General features: G+C 47.2%; 1 protein-coding gene across 3 annotated transcripts; it reads right to left on the reverse strand.

Moving 5' to 3' along the window:
• Positions 1 to 591: 591 nt before the first annotated feature.
• Positions 592 to 17,610, reverse strand: LOC308591570 (GPI mannosyltransferase 4-like). Of its 3 annotated transcripts, XM_081202332.1 has the most exons (6): positions 17,210 to 17,457; positions 4,370 to 4,474; positions 2,799 to 2,949; positions 2,313 to 2,569; positions 1,794 to 1,969; positions 592 to 769 (listed from the first exon to the last, which is right to left on the reverse strand). In XM_081202332.1, exons 1-6 carry the CDS (start codon positions 17,328 to 17,330, stop codon positions 620 to 622), a joined length of 960 nt encoding a protein of 319 aa, XP_081058458.1. In that variant the 5' UTR covers positions 17,331 to 17,457; the 3' UTR covers positions 592 to 619. The 3 variants fall into 3 exon arrangements, with proteins under 3 accessions (XP_081058458.1, XP_081058456.1, XP_081058457.1); XM_081202330.1 differs by lacking the exons at positions 592 to 769; positions 1,794 to 1,969; positions 2,313 to 2,569; positions 2,799 to 2,949; positions 4,370 to 4,474 and adding an exon at positions 14,589 to 16,557 and having other exon boundaries at positions 17,210 to 17,610; XM_081202331.1 differs by lacking the exons at positions 592 to 769; positions 1,794 to 1,969; positions 2,313 to 2,569; positions 2,799 to 2,949; positions 4,370 to 4,474 and adding an exon at positions 14,589 to 16,340 and having other exon boundaries at positions 17,210 to 17,309.
• Between the last annotated feature and the right edge of the window lie 797 nt (positions 17,611 to 18,407).

Here is an 18,407-nt window from a genome sequence, read left to right on the forward strand (position 1 = left end):
GAAGACTTGTATCTGCTTGCTCCAGCATCAGGCTCATGCCTGAGGCTGCTTTCACTGTAAATACAAGTATTTTACCTGCATTTATTTTTACTGCTGTTGCTGCTAAGGACAGGTGCTTGACTGTGAGTAAACTATATGCTTTAACCATACTTTTCAGTCGGTGGCCTGTTTCTATAATAAACAGGGTAACAGAAGGGGAGATCAGCCTAAAGGCTTTTGTTTTTACTGTTAAAGATGCTTGGCACTGTGCTTCTAAACACAAGCAATAAGCTGATGTTTTGTCTGTTGGTCAGGTTTGTGGAGGAATAAAATATAGTTAACATATTCCCTCACCTACATGGTAAACCCTAACCAACATCTACCATAATGTGAAATCAAGCCATTCCAGGAGGTGTGCTGGAAGCTGAGGAGTGAGGGAGCAAATCATTCGATTCTGCTCCCTTGCCTCAGCCATGACCCCTCTGGTGGTGGGCAGACTGGGGGGTAGACTTCCTAGAAGCCTTCTCTTCCACAGTAGCCAGGCCTATATAGTCATTGCATTGCTGGTGGTGCCAGATCACAGGGTCTTTCTCAGAGCAGCGAGATACCAGGTCAGAGCTCAATCTGGCTTTATTGCTCTTCAGTTGCTGGCAATTGTGTAGTGGATCCAGTCTTCAAAGATGCAGACCTTGGTGTACAGCCCCAGCCGGTTCTCTTCACTGCAGCTTTTCTTCCAGGACAGCAGTCCTTGGAGGGCTTCTTCACACACCAAGGGGCTGCCCACATCTCCCTAAGACATAGACAACAGCTTTGGGACTCTCCAGGGGACAGGAGCAAATCATGGCAATTTCTCACTGTCGTTATTTGAACTCTCAGGCCCTGAAGCACTGCCTGCAGCAGGAGAGAGGGAGCTGTGTGAGGCTTTCCCCAGCCACAAGTACCCCCTGAGTGGTCCCAAGAGGTTGGCTCTTGCAGCTGGAGAATTTCCCTTCCCGTTGGGGTGGGTGTGCACTTGCGCTTACAGCCCCTCTGGCCCTCTCAAGAATGTGGGAATGACATAAATGCTATTTAACTTTGATATGGGGAGGATTTGGCACATGGCTTTTTATTGTACTTTTCAAATATATTATGCTTTGTTGTTTAGTTCTGGTTAATGTTCGGCCAGTAGCTACTAGCCTGCCTATGGAGAATGCTTGTGAGTGATTTGGTTGGAGACAGCTCTAGTCTGAAGGGAAGCATTCATCTATATGGTGTGTGTGGATGCACATAATTAGACCATGTTACTGAACTCAAAGTCAGGGACACCTATACAACCTTACCTCCCACCAAAAAGTGCAGGCTCCGGGGGCCACCAAAACCACACCTCTCACCCATGGCTTGGAGTGGCTAGGAGCACACATGCCCATCTGGGAGGCCAGGCAAGGCATGCAGGCTCCTCTAGGCACCCATCTCATCAGCCCCGCAGGACCATCTCCCAGGTTGGCCAGTGGTGCTATTGGAACTGTGAGTGGAGCGCCAAGTGGCGCTTGGATAGAAGAAAGATAGAGACAGCAGGTGAGAGTTGCAGGAAGAGAGGGAGGGAGAGAGGAAGAAGAGCAGTCCTGGTGGTCATGGAGGAAATCACAGGCAGAGCATAAAAGGTGACAAAAAGCAAACTTTTGAAGTTTCTGGTCCATGGTCTCTCCCAGCTTCAGATGTACTGATACAGCTTCTGGCCAAGATCACAAGGGAGTCAAGGTATGCCTCTGCTTGTTTGCTCCCCACCCCCCACCCCCCAATCACTGGACTTGCCAGTAAAAGGAGAAGAGCCTCACCTTGCAGGCATCTTGGCTGCTGTCCAGCTGTCCAGCACAAAGCATCCTGTCAGTGAACCGTCCTGGGTAGACATTGTTGCAAGTGGCATCAGATGTGACTGGAAGGTAGGAGCACTGCAGAAGGTTGTCTGTTCCATCAGCTGTAAGCCCAAAATATGTTGATCCTGAGCAGCTGCCTGGGGCGAGGCAGGAGGGAGACTCTTATGCTCAGGCCTCACCCCTCTCTCCTTGAGCTCTTTCTGCTTCAAGGGGGCACTGCCACCTGCCATGAATCTATCATAGTACAATGAATTGTTGGTGCCTCCCTCCCACCATTTGCCGTTCATCTACCCTTCCCTTTTTTGCATGGTGTCATTTATCCCATGCATCACTAAGGAACTTCAGTGCCCCCTTGCATGTCCCCCACCATAATCCCCCACGGCCACGAAGAGGGGCATCTCCCAGCAGCCCCCTGCTCCAGTCTGTCACAGTTGTTGCTGGTCCTGGTTAGTCTCTCAGCACCACCCTCTCTGTACTCACAGTTGCTGCTGATCCATTCTGAAGCCAGGCACTGGGTCCCAGCTATGGCACATTGGCTGGGCAAACTGATGAGCTGCACTAGCTCACCCAGGACAGCTGGTTGTGCAAGCTTGATGAGCATGATGTCATAGTCCAGTGTGTAGTTGTTGAACTGCTTATGAGGCACCAGCTTGGCAGCAGCAATGGCCTGTTGCTTCTCCTTAGGAAGAGTCTCAGGGACTTGTAGGCCAAGCCAGACCTCCATGTGATCTGGGCTGCTGGAAGAAGAGCAGGTGGGTCAATAGTGTTCTCCCTAGCGTTTTTCTGCCTCAGCCTGGGTTGAAAGATTCCTTGCTCACCCTCAAGGATTCTTGTAGGCAGGCAGGCAAATGCACAAGTTGCCCTCCTATTTCAAATGAGAACAGAGCAGCCAACAGCAGAGAATGGACTTTATTCCCTGTGGGAGACAGATTGTGTGCAAAGGGTGTGAAGCAGGCTTATACCCACCTCCTGCTGCACTGAGCTGAGGACAACACCCATTCTTGGCTGATGAGGGCCCCACTGCAGACATGGTGCACTGACTGGAGGGAGACTTGCCACGGCACAGAATCTTGTTGGCACTTGGCACTACCAACCAACTTCTCAGCAGCTGCAACAGCTCAATATATAATTGGTAGAGGAAAAAATCAAGACTTCTTCAATGGTTAGGAACATGCTAAAATGCAATGTGGCCTCGTGAACTCAGGAAATGGTATCCAGCCTATCCCATGACATCTGTCAGCCAGACTACGGTAGCTAGATGAGGGTGCTGCATGCAATCTCTTCCTGCTAGTAAACAAAGGCTCAACTTTTTGCCACCATATCCTGCTTTCCACCTCCATCTCCCTGCATAGGAATCCTTTGAATTACTGGTCTCATATTGCAAGTAAGTGTGGCTGGCAACTGTTCCTGATTAATTTCTGCCAGAGTTCTACATACCATCACTCATACTGCTAAAATAAAAGCCACGGTTTTAAACCACAGGAAAGATCATAATGTATTATTGTAGACTATTCCAAAACAGTAACTATAACAAGTAACTATATAGTACACTGCTGGTTTGCCCCATGTAACAGTGACATTTCCTCTTTGTACAATCAGCCCAAATAACTGACTGCTTTTGATTATTCTGATATGAGCTGTTAATTTATTTTCTTACCACCATATATATGTACTGTATATGTGTATTATTATATATGAGAATAAAATCAGCATGAAAACATCATTAAAATGCCAATAAATACTAATTAGTTAACAGAGTTGAGATTCCTGCATGGCAGGGGATTGAACTAGATGACCCTAGGGGTCCCTTCCAACTCTACAATACTATGAAATAAGATACATGTTACAAAGGCTTCTCTAAACATTAAAGTTTTCAAAAGATGTCTGAAGGGAGGGGTGGCTCTTGGTGGCAGGGAGTTCCACAGGGCAGCGGCTGCCACACCAAAGGCTCAATCCCTAATGGCGTCCAGCTAAATCTCAGGGTTCATTGGGGTGAGGAGACCAACAGAAGTGCCCCATCAACAGATCTGGGTGGTCAAGTTGGAAAGTAAGTACTTTGGGGTCTCATGGTACGTTGGGACCAAGTTGCTTAGGGATATGTCAGTTTCACACACTGTTTCAGAACAAATTCAGTTAATAAAGTGGGGCTGGGTGAATAGTCTGAATGGTCAGTGTAGAGAGTGGGTTTTTGGGTTGTATCCAACTAAGTAATACTCAGAGTAGTCCCACTGAAATCAGTGGACTTAAGTTAGGCATGCCCATTAATATCAGTGGGTTAAATCTGAGTATGACTGACAATGGTGATAGGCCTCCTGCATTTCTGTTTCCTGGCTTAACTGCCTGGTTCTCCTTCCCTTCCTCTGTTGCCAGGACACCTCTACTTGCACACTGAAATCTTAGCCCTCTTCTGGATTGATGGCCGTGGATTTGCATTCCAGCTTCTGTACTGCAGTTTTGTTCATCCTCACCCAACATTTCATGACTATTCTTGAGCAGATAAACTGTCCAGATTTTTTTTTTGGGGGGGGGGGTTGTACCTGCAAGAGCCGCCAGCAGCAAACTGCAACCCAGCCACAGCATGTTCTCTTCTCTCAAACTGGCCTCACTGAGAATGCGGAGTCCTGTGTGCACCTGGAAGTCGTCTAATCTCCCAGAATGGAGAGAAGAGAAGAATGTTTGCACAGCTTTCACATTGACTCTTGTCCATGCAGTTAGGCTATTTTTAGTAACATTTCTGAAGAAGATAAGATTGCTGCTCCTTTGGGTTTGTAGGAGGTCTGGGCTGTAGGTTCCCCAAGTTTTCAGAGTGTTTTGTATTCAGACCCAGCACTGGGGCATTGAGCAGCTCTTTCAGCCTAACAAATCATCAGTAAAAACAATTACAGCCTAGAAAACACAACAGTGGTACCTGAGGCGCGCTTTCCCGCTGTTGCGCGATTTCCGTTCTCATCCTGGGGCTAAGTTCTCAACCCAAGGTACTACTTCCAGGTTAGTGGAGTACAAAGTGTTTGTAACCTGAGGTACCAGTGTATTAACAAAGCGGCGACAAAAATATGCTAAACATTACAATTACAGCAAAAGTCATATTATATGATTAACAAAGCATTTATAATCTATAAAACAGTATTAGCAACTAAAAAAATAAGCCAAGTACTGTTAATACACACACTCTCCATGCCCCCATGACTCATAATCTTTCACTCTATTCAGTTCATTGAAATAAACATAATGTCCATTGCTTAGCCAGCCTAGCCAGATGCTGCAGCAGCTGGTATCCTTAGGTGGTGGGCCAGGGCGGAGACGGTGGGACATAGACCAACATCTACCTTTGGGTAGCTCTTCCAGAGGCTGTTGATGAGGAACATGTTCATGTCACCCTCAGGAGGTCAATTCCCACTCAAGGAAGTCCAATGAGCCTGTCCCTCCAGAGCAGCAATCCTGCTGACATGTGCTTGAACAACTTCTTCTAGCGGCAATATAGGTGTTCTATGAATTTGAGAGGGGAACCCCCCCCCCAACCCCAAGAAAGTAATAAATGATAGGGTTTTGATTCATAGGGTCATTGTCCAACCCCTTGCAATGCAGGAATCTCAAATAAAGCATCCATTTGGAATATGAAGGGAAAATACAAACTGCAGAGGAATTATGGGCAAGCTTATGCAAAACAACCTGGCTACGCTAGGGCTACTAAGAAGTGATGTGGGGTCACTGAGGGCCATTGGTAATGCAAGAGAACTGTCCTTCCCCCCTGCCCAGATGTACAGAGACAGGAGATTTGGAAGGTTACCGGGGTAGCAGAGCATGATGTCATATGTAGAGTTGGGGGCTGAGAGCAAAGGAGAGAACCATTTTGGCAGGATGGCTGAAGGGAGGCTGGGAGAGATGCCTTGGACTCCACTGCTGCACTGCTGTGGGGAACAAACCCCTCTTGGATGACCACATTGTTAGATCTGGACTCCTTCCATCCAAATTCAGGTGTAGATATGTCAATATATCATATTTCTTAAAGCTACAACAGCCTCCTCCATGCCTTCATTCTCAAGGGAACACAGACCCTGGGTAAGTGCCTGGGACTCCCCTGGAATCTTGCCAAACCTCAGCAGAGATTGTGGGTGGCATCCAACCAACAGGTGTTATATAGATGTATTTATTTTGTGGAAAGATAACAAAGCAGTTCTGGTATGTTTCAGGGACTTTCCTCTCTCAGTTATTAAGCTGGCATTAGGGAATGCTACAGGCAAAGTTTTCCAGGCCCCCATATGCATCAGGCATCTTCCATATAAAAGACTGAGAGCCAGTGTGGTGTAGTGGTTGAGAGTGGTGGACTCGTAATCTGGTGAACCAGGTTCGCTTCCCCGCTCCTCCACATGCAGCTGCTGGGTGACCTTGGGCTAGTCACACTTCTCTGAAGTCTCTCAGCCCCACTCACCTCGCAGAAAATTTGCTGTGGGGGGGGGAGGGAAAGGAGATTGTACGCCACTTTGAGGCTCCTTACGTAAAGGTAAAGGGACCCCTGACCATTAGGTCCAGTTGTGACCGACTCTGGGGTTGCGGCACTAATCTCACTTTATTGGCTGAGGGAGCCGGCGTACAGCTTCCAGACCAGCATGACTAAGCCACTTCTGGTGAACCAAAGCAGCGCACGAAAATGCCGTTTACCTTCCTGCCGGAGCGGTACCTATTTATCTACTTGCACTTTGACGTGCTTTTGAACTGCTAGGTTCAAGAATTTGGTCAAGTTGCAGGATTTAAACTGAACAAGTTAAAAACAAAGGTTTTAGAGAAAAATTTAACAGCGATTGAAAGAGAAAGGTTTTAGTATGAGACAGGTTTAACAGTGGTTAAGAAAGTGAAATACCTTGGGATTAATATGACAGCTAAAAATGGTAAAATTACATTATATTAAGATAAATTACAGGACAAAAATTTGAAAAGCTGGAAAGGATTTGCTGAAACAGATAATCGAACTAGAATACAAAAAAGGGAGGTGTGTACTATGAATCAGCAGCATTCTGCTGGATGAAAGAATGGATGCTCCTCGAGAATACAGATATCTTGGACTTAGAAGGTTTTAATAATGTATTTGGATGGCATGCATATCTATGGTATGACAAGGTTAAAGTGCATAAAGCTTTCAAAAACCACATTGTTAGAAAAGCATTATATAATGTCTGGATCAGATATAAAGATTTGCTGGAAAACAAAACTCCTAGATGGTTGTCGCCATTGGAGGCCAAAGCTGTGAAAAAACTCAATATGGAGGCCAATTGGCCAAAGTATTGGGAAATTCTGGAACAAGAGGGTGACAAATTGAAACTACAGAGCCATGAGAAACTGAAGACTAAAGTACGAGACTGGCTCCATTATTATCAAATAATGGAGGTTTACAAACAAGACAGGAAAATTGGCTTCCAGGTGGAGAAATCGAAATTAGAAACAGAACTGTTAGAACCCAATGATAAGAATTTGTCTAGAATGTACAACTTGTTGCTGAAATGGAATACACAAGATGAAACTGTTAAATCAGCCATGATTAAGTGGGCACAGGACATTGGTCATAATATTATGTTTGCTGACTGGGAGCAGTTGTGGACCACCGGTATAAAATTTACGGCATGTCATGCCTTAAGAGAAAATATTATGAAAATCATTTACAGGTGGTACATGACCCCAGTCAAGCTAGCAAAAATCTATCATTTGCCTGACAATAAGTGTTGGAAATGCAAAGAAACTGAAGGTACTTTCTATCACCTTTGGTGGACGTGCCCGAAGATTAAGGCTTTCTGGGAAATGATATATAATGAAATGAAAAAGGTGCTTAAATGCACTTTTCCCAAGAAACCAGAGGCCTTTCTCTTGGGCATTGTCGGCCAGTTGGTGTCAAAGAAAGATAGAATTTTTTTTATGTATGCTACTACAGCAGCAAGAATACTCATCGCCAAGCATTGGAAGACGCAAGATCTACCCACTCTGGAAGAATGGCAGACGAAGGTGATGGACTATATGGGACTGGCCGAAATGACTGGCAGAATCCGTGATCAGGGGAAAGAGACGGCGGAAGAAGAGTGGAAAAAATTTAAAGTGTACCTTAAGAAATATTGCAAAATTAATGAGTGTTAAAATGTCGAGATTTGAGGGGGGGGAAGGGGTTTACAGCTGAAAAAGATTAAGTAAAAGAAAAGAATAAGGAATAAATCTGATGAAATTAAGTCTTAGGATTTGCTGAAATAATTTTGGAAATTGGGATGCAGAAAGGGGAGGCTTAGGGAAGTCGACGAAGTAAGGTTTATGAAAAAAAGGATATTAAATTATACATGTTTGTTTGTTTCTTTATCTGTTTGTATCTGTTTATAAAAAATTCTTGTAAAACCAATAAAAATTATATAAAAAACAAAAAAGGGAGGTGTGAGGAGGTCAAGGAAATAAGCTAATGAAAGGCAAGTTATGGGAAGATGTGTTGTATTTTTCTTTTTCGCTTTTTTAATGGATTTTATTTTTTCTTGTTTTTTCTTATTCTTGTTTTTTCTTTATTGTTATGTGTTGTATTGTTTTTGTTTAAAAATGTGTTTTTTGCTTTTTCTTTCTGCCACCTTTGAAACGTTAATAAATATTAATTTTTTTTAAAAAAAAAGTGAGGTGGATTGGCTACATTTTTCTTCAAAATTACAAGAATGCAGGAATCTCAACTAAATGAATCCCCATGACAGATGGCCGTCCAACCTCTGCTTAAGAAACCTCCAATGAAGGAGAATCCACAATCTTCAGAGGGTAAAGACATGGCAGAGGCGAATGTATCAAGAAGATACCATCAAAGAATCATAGAGTTGGACTAGAGTCTCCTCCAGCCCCAGAATTCAAAAGCATCCCTTCTTCGGCGATCAGCCTTCTTGCGGTCCAGCTCTCACTTCCACGCATCACGAGCGGGGAAACCAGAGCTTTGACTAGACGGTGGCAGGTGATGCCTTTAGCCAAAGGCCCGGAAGCTGCGCTCACTTCCGCCCCCAGGACCCGCTACTCTATGGTCAGGCGGACCAAGTCACGCCCGTCAGGGCGCACGCGCGGCCTTCAGCTCCCCCGGCCAATCCCGACGCCAGGCCAGCACGTGACCTGCCCGGCGCCTGCTCCGCCCCCTCGCCGCTCGCGACGCGGCTCCTTCTCCCGCCCGGCGGAGTCTTCGGTCTTTCGCGGCGAGGATGGTCCTGCGCCGGCTGCTGCTCGCCCTGCTGAACGACCACCGGCTCCTGGAGCGGCTGGCGGAGGCGAGGCCTATCCGGGCGGCGGCGCGCCTCACGGACTGCGCCTGCGCGACACTTTCCTGCGCGAGCTGAAGGAGGAGGCCAAGGCCAGCGGCTGGTCCAATGAGGGGCGCGGAAAGGACAAGGGGCGGGATCCCTGAGGAAGGCCCAAGACGGACGCTGAGGGCGGCCAATAGCGGACTCGGGCCCGCCGCATCTCCTGCCGGCCAATGGGCGAGGCTGCCAGCGCCCCCTGGAGGAGCAAGCGGCCAATAAAAGGGGCGGCCCGCTTTGCCCCGCCTTCCTGCGTGCGGGGGGGGGGGGAGGGAGGGAGGCGGGAGGGAGGAGGCTGGGCCCCGAGCCCATTGCACGGCTGTGGAAACTGAGGCTGGCGAGGTTCCCGCGCTGAGCTGGAGTCCCAGGCCGGGCCCCCCCGAGACGCAGCACGCCCCGCTCCCTCCCCGGACAGCCTCCTCGCAGGGGGACCTGGAGCCGCCTCCGCAGTTGAGCCCCCCCCCCGAGATTCTCCTGGGGCTCTGCTTGGCGGCAGAAGCAGGCCCCGCCCTCTGGTCCAGCAGCCGCTTCGCCTTCCCGTAGCAGGGAGTTCCACAGGACCGGGCCAGTGACACCAAAGGCGCGACTCCCTCTTGTCAGACGAGCCTCACCAACTCGGGGAATGGCCAACGATGGTTCTGCAGATGACCTCTGTGATTGAACTGGGGTATGATGGGGTGTCCTGGACCCAAGTTGTTTGTCAAGCAATGCAAGGACCTTGAACCTGACTCGGCAGTAAGTGGGCAGCCAGTGCAGCTGTTTGAACAATGGCCAGATGCCCCCCGCCACCACCGCAGTCCGGTCGCAGCGTTCTCCCATCAGCTGGTGCTTCTGAACCCAACCCAAAGACGGCTCCACACAACAGTGCTGTGTTTCCTTAGAAAAGTTTGAGATGGCTCACAACTTAAAAGACATAAAATACAATAAAACAATTGCAAAACTAAACAGAATTGCAGAGCAAGAAATAAAAGCAGTTAAGACAGCGGCAATGCTGTGTTTAAAAACACCCGTAAAAAAGAAATGTAGGTCATTGCTAAAGTCTGGTCTTTAATGTAAAATGCAGCATCTTGAATTGGGCTCAAAGAATGAGGAAGTCAGTGCAGTTGCTTTTGCTCTGGAGTAACATGTTCCCTCCCAATGCCTGGTTTTTGTCAGCATCTTAAGCTGTAAATTTTGGGCAAACTGCATCTGCTGTCCCAATGTAATAGCCAGCTCTGCATTCCCCCGTTTGTGGCACAGTTGGCACACCAGCCCCCTAACTGTGTGGTGCCACTTTGGCATCCAAATCCAGAAACAGCTCTGAGGCTATGGACCTATCCAGGAGAGGCCAAACCTGTTTCTAGATGGGTTGTTTTCTTCTTGTGATTTGGAAGTTGTACTGTTTGGAACTGCCTTTGCCTATTTAGCCCTGCGAGGAAAACCTCCCCTGCATAATCGAAGGAGCAGACAGACCAGGAGGACTTTGACTTGTGCCTGGAAATGGAATAAGAGCTAGTGGAGCTCTCAGTAGGTGCATCCATCCAGACTTTTAATGATCAGGCCAAAGTCACCATGTTTTGCAGTGGGATAGGGGGCCTTGAAACAAAATGCTGCAATTGGCACCAGGGATGCTTTTGTTATGGGCTGTTCCAGCCATCCTGGAACAAGGAAAAGAAAAAGCAGTTTTCTTAAAACAACAAAAAACCTTACCTTCTTGAAATCTTCACAAGCTTGGCTATATATGTAGCCTAAAAGGCTTCAGTTGAGGGCTGACTGCCAGTTCCAACCTGAAGTACTTTGAACATAATAGAAAGCTACTTTGTACCAGGTCAGGCAAGACCATTACCTATTCTGACTGACACCAGTTCTCTAAGGTGGAGATTTTATCCTGGAAGTTTCTTTGTTTACAGCATACAAACCATGTGCTCTACCAATAAACTGTGATTCCTCCACCTATTATTATGGTTGTTGTTATTAATGTTATTTATATTTATCATTACAGTTCAGTTTTAAAAACCAGTCCAATCCAATATACTTTATTGAAGAGTTTGGATTTGATATCCCGCTTTATCACTACCCTAAGGAATCTCAAAGCGGCTAACATTCTCCTTTCCCTTCCTCCCCCACAACAAACACTCTGTGAGGTGAGTGGGGCTGAGAGACTTCAGAGAAGTGTGACTGGTCCAAGGTCACCCAGCAGCTGCAGGTGGAGGAGCGGAGACACGAACCCAGTTCCCCAGATTATGAGTCAATCACTCTTAACCACTACACCACACTGGCTCTCTATTGCTCTGAGGAAGGGAAGGATATGTTCTTTCCCCCACTTCTTCCCTCCTGAAGCCTTGCATATAGCAGCAGCAGCCTGGAGGGGGCAGTGCTGCTCTCCGAACACCAGTGTCACTCCTACTACCTGGATAGGACTGGCATGAACCTGTGGGGGGCCACCAATGGAGCAAATTGGGGGCAGGCTACGGGGCATTGATTTTATTATATATATACATGTGTGTGTGTGTATCATAAAAATGTATCACAGCGCTTTACAACATAAACACACAAAACCCAACAATAAAATAGCAACAAGTTAAAAGCAAAAAGAAATGTAAAACACTTTCACAGGTCCAGCCTCACTGCCGCCCTTCCCCCTGCCAGCCCATCCAGGGAAGCTGCAGCAACAATGGTCAGGAGGACAGCTCCACATGGGCTACTGCTGGGGCACCAATAGGGTTTTTCTGGGGCCAGTACACTAGACGGATTGGGCCCTCTGATCCACTTGCAATAGAGGACACTGATTTGCATAATAATTGCAAATGCTTTGTGTCATGCAAAATTATGTGATTTCTTGCAGGTGGTGTGGAGGACCCAAAAATAAATTGGTGGTGACACAAGTAGTAAAACAGACAGAATGTGAATAGATGAAGCTTTCCCCATAATTGTATTTCTATTCTGCAAAAGGAAGACCTGTTGAATTTCTGCCTGCTACACAGCTGGTAAAGGCAGTAGAGCCAGGGGCATGCTTTGTGAGGATATTATTTATTATTATTAATTTTATTACCCATCCTTTACCAGTGGGCTACAGCACTAAACCTCAAAACTGAGGACAGTTACAATCACAGGAATAGGGTGGGCTCTGAAAGTGCAGGTGTCAAAGGCTATGGTAAATGTATGTAGAGCTTGTTTTTAGGAAGAATAGACTAAGTACTTGTTCATTTATTGTATTCCACCACGTGTCCTAAAACACCTTCAGGGTAGTTTACAAAACAAAAAAAACAGCAATTACATTTTTTAAAAAACCAGCATTTAAAATTATTATTAAACCAAAACTATCCTAAATCACAACAACGGGCAACAGTATCATAACAGCAGAATGACAGAATCGTAGGCTTGGAAAGGACCCACAAGGATTATCTAGTCCAACCCCTTGCAATACACAGATATACACAGCTATCAAAATTCCCAATACAGATTCCACAATAGGGGAACAACCACTTGTATCTAATCTAACCTCAGAGGACCGCTTACCTATGAAGGGCTTCGGACCAGGGGAGGCTTACGCCAGGGTGCTCAAACCTTTGCGATGGTCAGACCCAGCATTTAAAATTATGTCCAGAAACCAAGGGAAAGCCACTGCCAGGGCTGGCCCAATACATTTTGTCACCTGAGGCAAACCATAAAATTCCCCCACACCTGAGAAGAGTTTTATGTCAGGGATAAGGGAAGCGCTTTCTGTTCCCCAAGAGGCTGCCGGGGGGGGGGGGGCAGATCTAAAGCACTCTGCAGCTGTCACTGCCAGCACAGCAGCGGGCAGTGCATTCCTTGGAGGCTGGATTTGCTGCTCTTGTGGCTTCTGCCAGTAGAGGCAGCCCATCTCTACGTCTTCTAGTGGAGAATTCACATTGCCATCTGGGTTATGGGTAGAAAGGATGCCAGAAGTGTTTGCACATTGTTGCAGGGGGAGTGGCAGTGTTGCTCCAGAAGGAAGCCACGAGGGTTGCTGTGGCAGAGACTGACCCAAGGCATTTCATCTGGAGGATTTGAGGGTGCTAAATAGCAGCTCAGTACAGTCTTAGGCATATCTTGATTTTGGACACTTTCATTTTCTAGCAGATAATGTTCCATGCCATCAATACTGATGCAATCATGTGCCCTTTGGTCCCTTACTAACAAAGGAGGAGTTTGGCAGTGACAACTGCGGTGCATAAAGCAAACCTTTTGCAAGGGCCTCTTTCTGGCTTCCAAACGCAAAAAGCACCTTTCAAAGGCAGTTGCCACAAGTGCCCTGGTCAAAGTTTTCTTAAACTGAGCTTAATTTTTATTATTATTTATAATTATTATCCGGTCTTTGCACAAAGTTTTCTCAAGGCAGCTTAGAATCAATTTTAGAACACATTTTTATAAATAACACTATAAAACAATTTCTTCAAAAGAAACAAGCAAACAACAATAATGACCGATTGAGGTGCTTTTGAAAATGATGATGCTCATGAAACTCAGGTCAGAAGAACAGGTGCCAGGCAAATATTCCTGACGAGAGTGTCCCACAGTCTGGTTTCTCTCCAAGAAAGGCCTTGTCCCCGGATGCCACCCACTCAGTTGGCTCTGGTAGAGGTATTGGGTTCAAGTGGCAACAGAGTTTCTGAAGGTGATATCAATGAACTGGCAGCTTCCTAGAGGGGTCGGCAGCCCTTCAAGATCCTCTGATACACCTCAGACTTTTAAAGCCCCAAACAAAATCTGTTTCTTGAATCATGCCCAGAAACAGAGTGTGTGTTGGTGGATGCTGCTGCTCATCTTGGTAGCAGTTTTTGTCTCGATGCCAATTCTAGAGCAATCCACCAGGTCTAGCTCGTTCTTGCCATTACACCAGGCTGTTTGTAAACATGTCAGCTGGCCCATCTTGGCTTGGAGGTGTCTCACATTAGCATATAAACACCTATTTCCAGGCCCGTCTCCAAATGTCTCGGGCGCGAGCATTTTAGCCCAAGGAGCTTTGGCCTCTCTGAATTGCGATCAGTGTCCCTGCACTCTAAATGCCTCATTCTACCCCTCCCCTATTTAAATCACCATGGATCTTTTCTCGCCTTCGTCCTTATTACAGGAGAGGGGGAGATATGTTCCGAACCAGAATCCTCCTTAGTTTCTTTTGGCTTTCCCTGCAAAAAATTGCTCTGCCACTTTTTAAGTGCCAGCAGTCTGGTTCCACACTGGTTCAAGTGAAGCCCACCCCGCTTGTCCCAAAATGTTCCCTGGTGCCTAGAGTTAATCCAGACCTTTCCTCTCCACACCCATGTCTCACCCACGCATTGAAGCTCCACAGATGTGTCTTTCTTTTAATGTTTTAATGTTTGATGTATTATAGTATTTTAATATTCTTTTGGAAGCCGCCCAGAGTGGCTGGGGAAGCCCAGCCAGATGGGCGGGGTATTAATAATAATAATAATAATAATAATAATAATAATAATAATAATAATTATTATTATTATTTCTAGCTGGCCCTGTACATGGCCCTGGTAGCATTTCAGAGAAAAGTCACACATATAGCCAAAGTGCCTGTGGTCAGTGGCGTATTGGGGTCCCTAGAAGGCAGAGGCAGGCGGAGGCCCTAGGACACACAGCTATGAGACAAGATGGCTAGATTTTTGGCTGGAACAGAACAGAAGATGCTGGAAACTGAGAAGCAGGAACTGGGATGGATGGCATTTGGGGCACTTGGAAGTTGAAGAAAGGAAATGGGTTGCTTGGGGTGACACAGGACTGTGTATTGGGAGATTTCTGAGAATAACTAGGGTTTTTGTGGACTGCATGTTTGTGCGCCAAATGTTCTTTAGCTTCTTTGCTTAGCTCACCTTGATGCTAGATGCTCTTTTTATTTCTCTCCAGATACAGGATATGCAGTCCTAACTGGCTTCTCCACTTTTCACTAAGGAGAAAGGACATTTGTGGTGGGTCTTCCATCGTCAGATGTGGAAATATTACTGTCTCCTTCTTGACCAGCAACGGACATTGCTCTATTATGGTTCTGACGGTGCCTGGGATGATAACCAGCACCTGGCAAGTCATTTCCTTGCCCAGCTCTCTATTGACACAGGCAGGACCATTCATTATGGATCCCAGAATCTGGCAAAGGAAGCTTTTCTCGGCCCCAGCCATGTCGACAAGCTCCACCAGCGTGTTGCTCTTGTTAACATTTAGCAGAAACCTGGGAGGCATGTAGGTCCGAGCAAAGAGTAGTGTGTAGTGTGTGCGATGGCTCAGGGACTCTGGGGAACGGGTGAGCTGCTCCAAGTGGAAGAGGCAAGGGACTATGCCTCCCTGGTGGAAGCAGCCAAAGAAAAGGGCACCACAGAGATTGAACACAAGGTTGATGGATTTCCACTGCTGGGCCTGTCTATGCTGCGTGACCAAAAGGACCAGAGGCAAGATGAGAGGGATGAAGAAGCGAGGTTCTTGGTGGCTGAATAAAGAAAGAAGTGCCAGAGGGATAAAATAGAAAGCCAGCAGTGCCAGCCTGCCTTCCGGGCATGTGATGGCTGAATGTGAGCTCCTCTTCAAGGCCTTCAACCACATAAATTGGCTGATGTGCACTTTCAGGAGTTTGATGCCATTGCTAACAGCTTCTACATGAAGGATCCCAAAAAGTAGGACCCCGTTAACAGCAAAATGTGTAAGATGCGGGTGAGTCCCGTGTTGTGCAAGGTTATCAGGGTTGAGGTTATAGGTGAGGAAGTTCAAGGGGGTCACAACGACACTCTGGCGCAGCCTGGCAAGGATGCTCAGTGGGCTGGCCTCGTAAAAGCTATGCAGGCTAAGTCCTGACAGGGGAGAAGTGAAATACCAGGTGTCAGCAGCTATGAAGAAAACAGCAGTGAAGGCGGCACTTGGGGCAAGACAGAGAACATGGTGTATTGTTCTTCTAACGCTTTGCTGGCACGTAGCACCTGCACATACCCAGTGCAACAGCGGCACCAAAGCAAATGCCAGAAACGTTGGCCTGTTAAAAAATCCAGCAACTATGATCATCCCAATAAGTCTGTGATTTAGAGGATTCTGCCACCGATAGGCTGAGGCCGAGGTCTTGCTGGCTGCTTTTGAAGACACTAGTAGAAGCAGCAAGGCAAAGAGAAGTCCTTCCACAGTGTTAGCAAAAGTCCTCGTGTAAAACACAAGTGTGACGTAGGAGCCAGCAAGCAGAGCCAGTGAGTTCCACGGATCCGCTCCCCACAGAGGAGCCAGCTGGTAAACACTGTAGTCAAGGATGAATGAAAAGATGGTGGTAAGGAGGCGGGGTGAGACGAGGAGGGTGTAGCTGGTGATGCAGCTGGTCGAGAGGCCCAGGTGCTGAAGGGCTTTGATGGCCCAGAAAGCAGCTCCAGATGTGATCAAGGGAAACACTACAGTCCTGCAAGGAGACTTGGGGAGGAATTCCCAGGGGTGGTAAACCTTTAAGTCCAATATGCTGCCTGAGGAGGAGTGGGGAAAGGTTAACACAGTTAGTAGCTGGAGCCCTGTCAGCTAGAAACCTGCCCCCCGCCCCAGTGACCTGCAACATAAGATTAGAAAAGTTAAAAATAATTGAAGTCTTTGACTCACTAAAATAAAAACAAAGAAAGAATCTAATTAAAAGCAGAACCAACTGCAGAAGATCAATAATTCAGCAGACTCAGAATTGCTCTTGTTGCTCTTTATAAACCAGGCTGCCTATATGTGGCCTCAGTTACAGATAGGTAGCCGTGTTGGTCTGCCATAGTCAAAATAAAAAAATTCCTTTCAGTAGCACCTTAAAGACCAACTAAGTTAGTTCTTGGTATGAACTTTCATGTGCATGTATCTGAAGAAGTGTGCATGCACACGAAAGCTCATACCAAGAACTAACTTAGTTGGTCTTTAAGGTGCTACTGGAAGGAATTTTTTTATATGTGGCCTGTTTGGAACAATGGAGGAAATGGAAAGCAGCTCACCTGCCATGTGGTGGGGGCCCTAGAATTTAACTCATCACCGACCCCCCCCCCCCAAGACCTTTTTGAAACCAGGTACAAAGGACTGTCCACAAAGACTAGGTTTTGTAAAAACACAAAACCTTTTCATACCACATACATAAGATGTCAGCTTTACCTGCCATGACCTCTGGAGACTGGAAAAACTCATCTGGGTGCAGGTAGCCAGTCTGAGGAAGAAGACACCAGCCCACTCTAAGCATGCAGAGAACTCTCCAAAAGGTTTTGGGTGAAGCCATCACAGTTTCACCAGACCTGCCTGGATTGGAAGGTTGTCCACTGGAAACAGCAGCAGTCCTCGTTGTCAAAAGCCAGCCCTGAAAAGGACAAAATACTTAAAGCACAAAACCCGATTGAGCATTGTTGGTGACAGAAATAATTCCTAGTTAGACAAATATTGACACCTTTTTCAAGCCTGACCCCTTAAGATAAAAAGTAAAGGTCCAACAATAATTTACAGTCTTTCCTCTTCCCTCCCCTCTCAAGAGCAAAGAAGAAAAAAGCAAGTTATAACTGTAAATCCTTTAAAATTGCTGCTGCCGCTTTGCCAGTGAGTCTTGGGGAGGACCGCTCCCCCTGGAAGCCCTTTTTTCCACTTTGGGCCTGGAGGCGGGCCCCATACTCACCTCCGCTGCCTATGGGGCTCCAGGGAGGCCTCGGGTGTGTGGGGTGGGTGTTTAGTTGGGTGTGAGAATTTGTTTAATTTAATTATGTTGTGTTTGTAACTTTGTTTTTTGTTTTTATAGTTTTATTGTTCTGTTAGTTTGTTTTCTGTCTAGGCCCTGATTCCCAGCTGCCGCTTTGGGGTCCCCTGCTGGCCCCCCGCTCCTGACACTTTCCCCCTGGGGCTCCCCTTGCCCTGACCACAGGCGCCCCCTTCTGGGAATCCTCTGATTCGCTGGAGAGACTCATGGAAGTCGCTGCGCTCTGGTGGGGAGGCTGGCCCTGATTCCCTGCTGGCCCCCCGCTCCTGACACTTTCCCCCTGGGGCTACCCTTGCCCTGACCACAGGCGCCCCCTTCTGGGAATCCTCTGATTCGCTGGAGAGACTCATGGAAGTCGCTGCGCTCTGGTGGGGAGGCTGGCCCTGATTCCCAGCTGCCGCTTGGGGGTCCCCTGCTGGCCCCCCGCTCCTGACACTTTCCCCCTGGGGCTCCCCTTGCCCTTACCACAGGCGCCCCCTTCTGGGAATCCTCTGATTCGCTGGAGAGACTCATGGAATCCCTTGCGTCATTGCTATCCTCTTCCTCGCTGTCCTGGGATTCCTCTCCATCGCTCTCCATTTCCTGCCTTCCCTGTGCCTCTGTCCCTGTACC

This window comes from Podarcis bocagei (assembly GCF_964188305.1).
Source record: "Podarcis bocagei genome assembly, chromosome: 7".
Classification (NCBI taxonomy): Eukaryota; Metazoa; Chordata; class Lepidosauria; order Squamata; family Lacertidae; genus Podarcis; species Podarcis bocagei.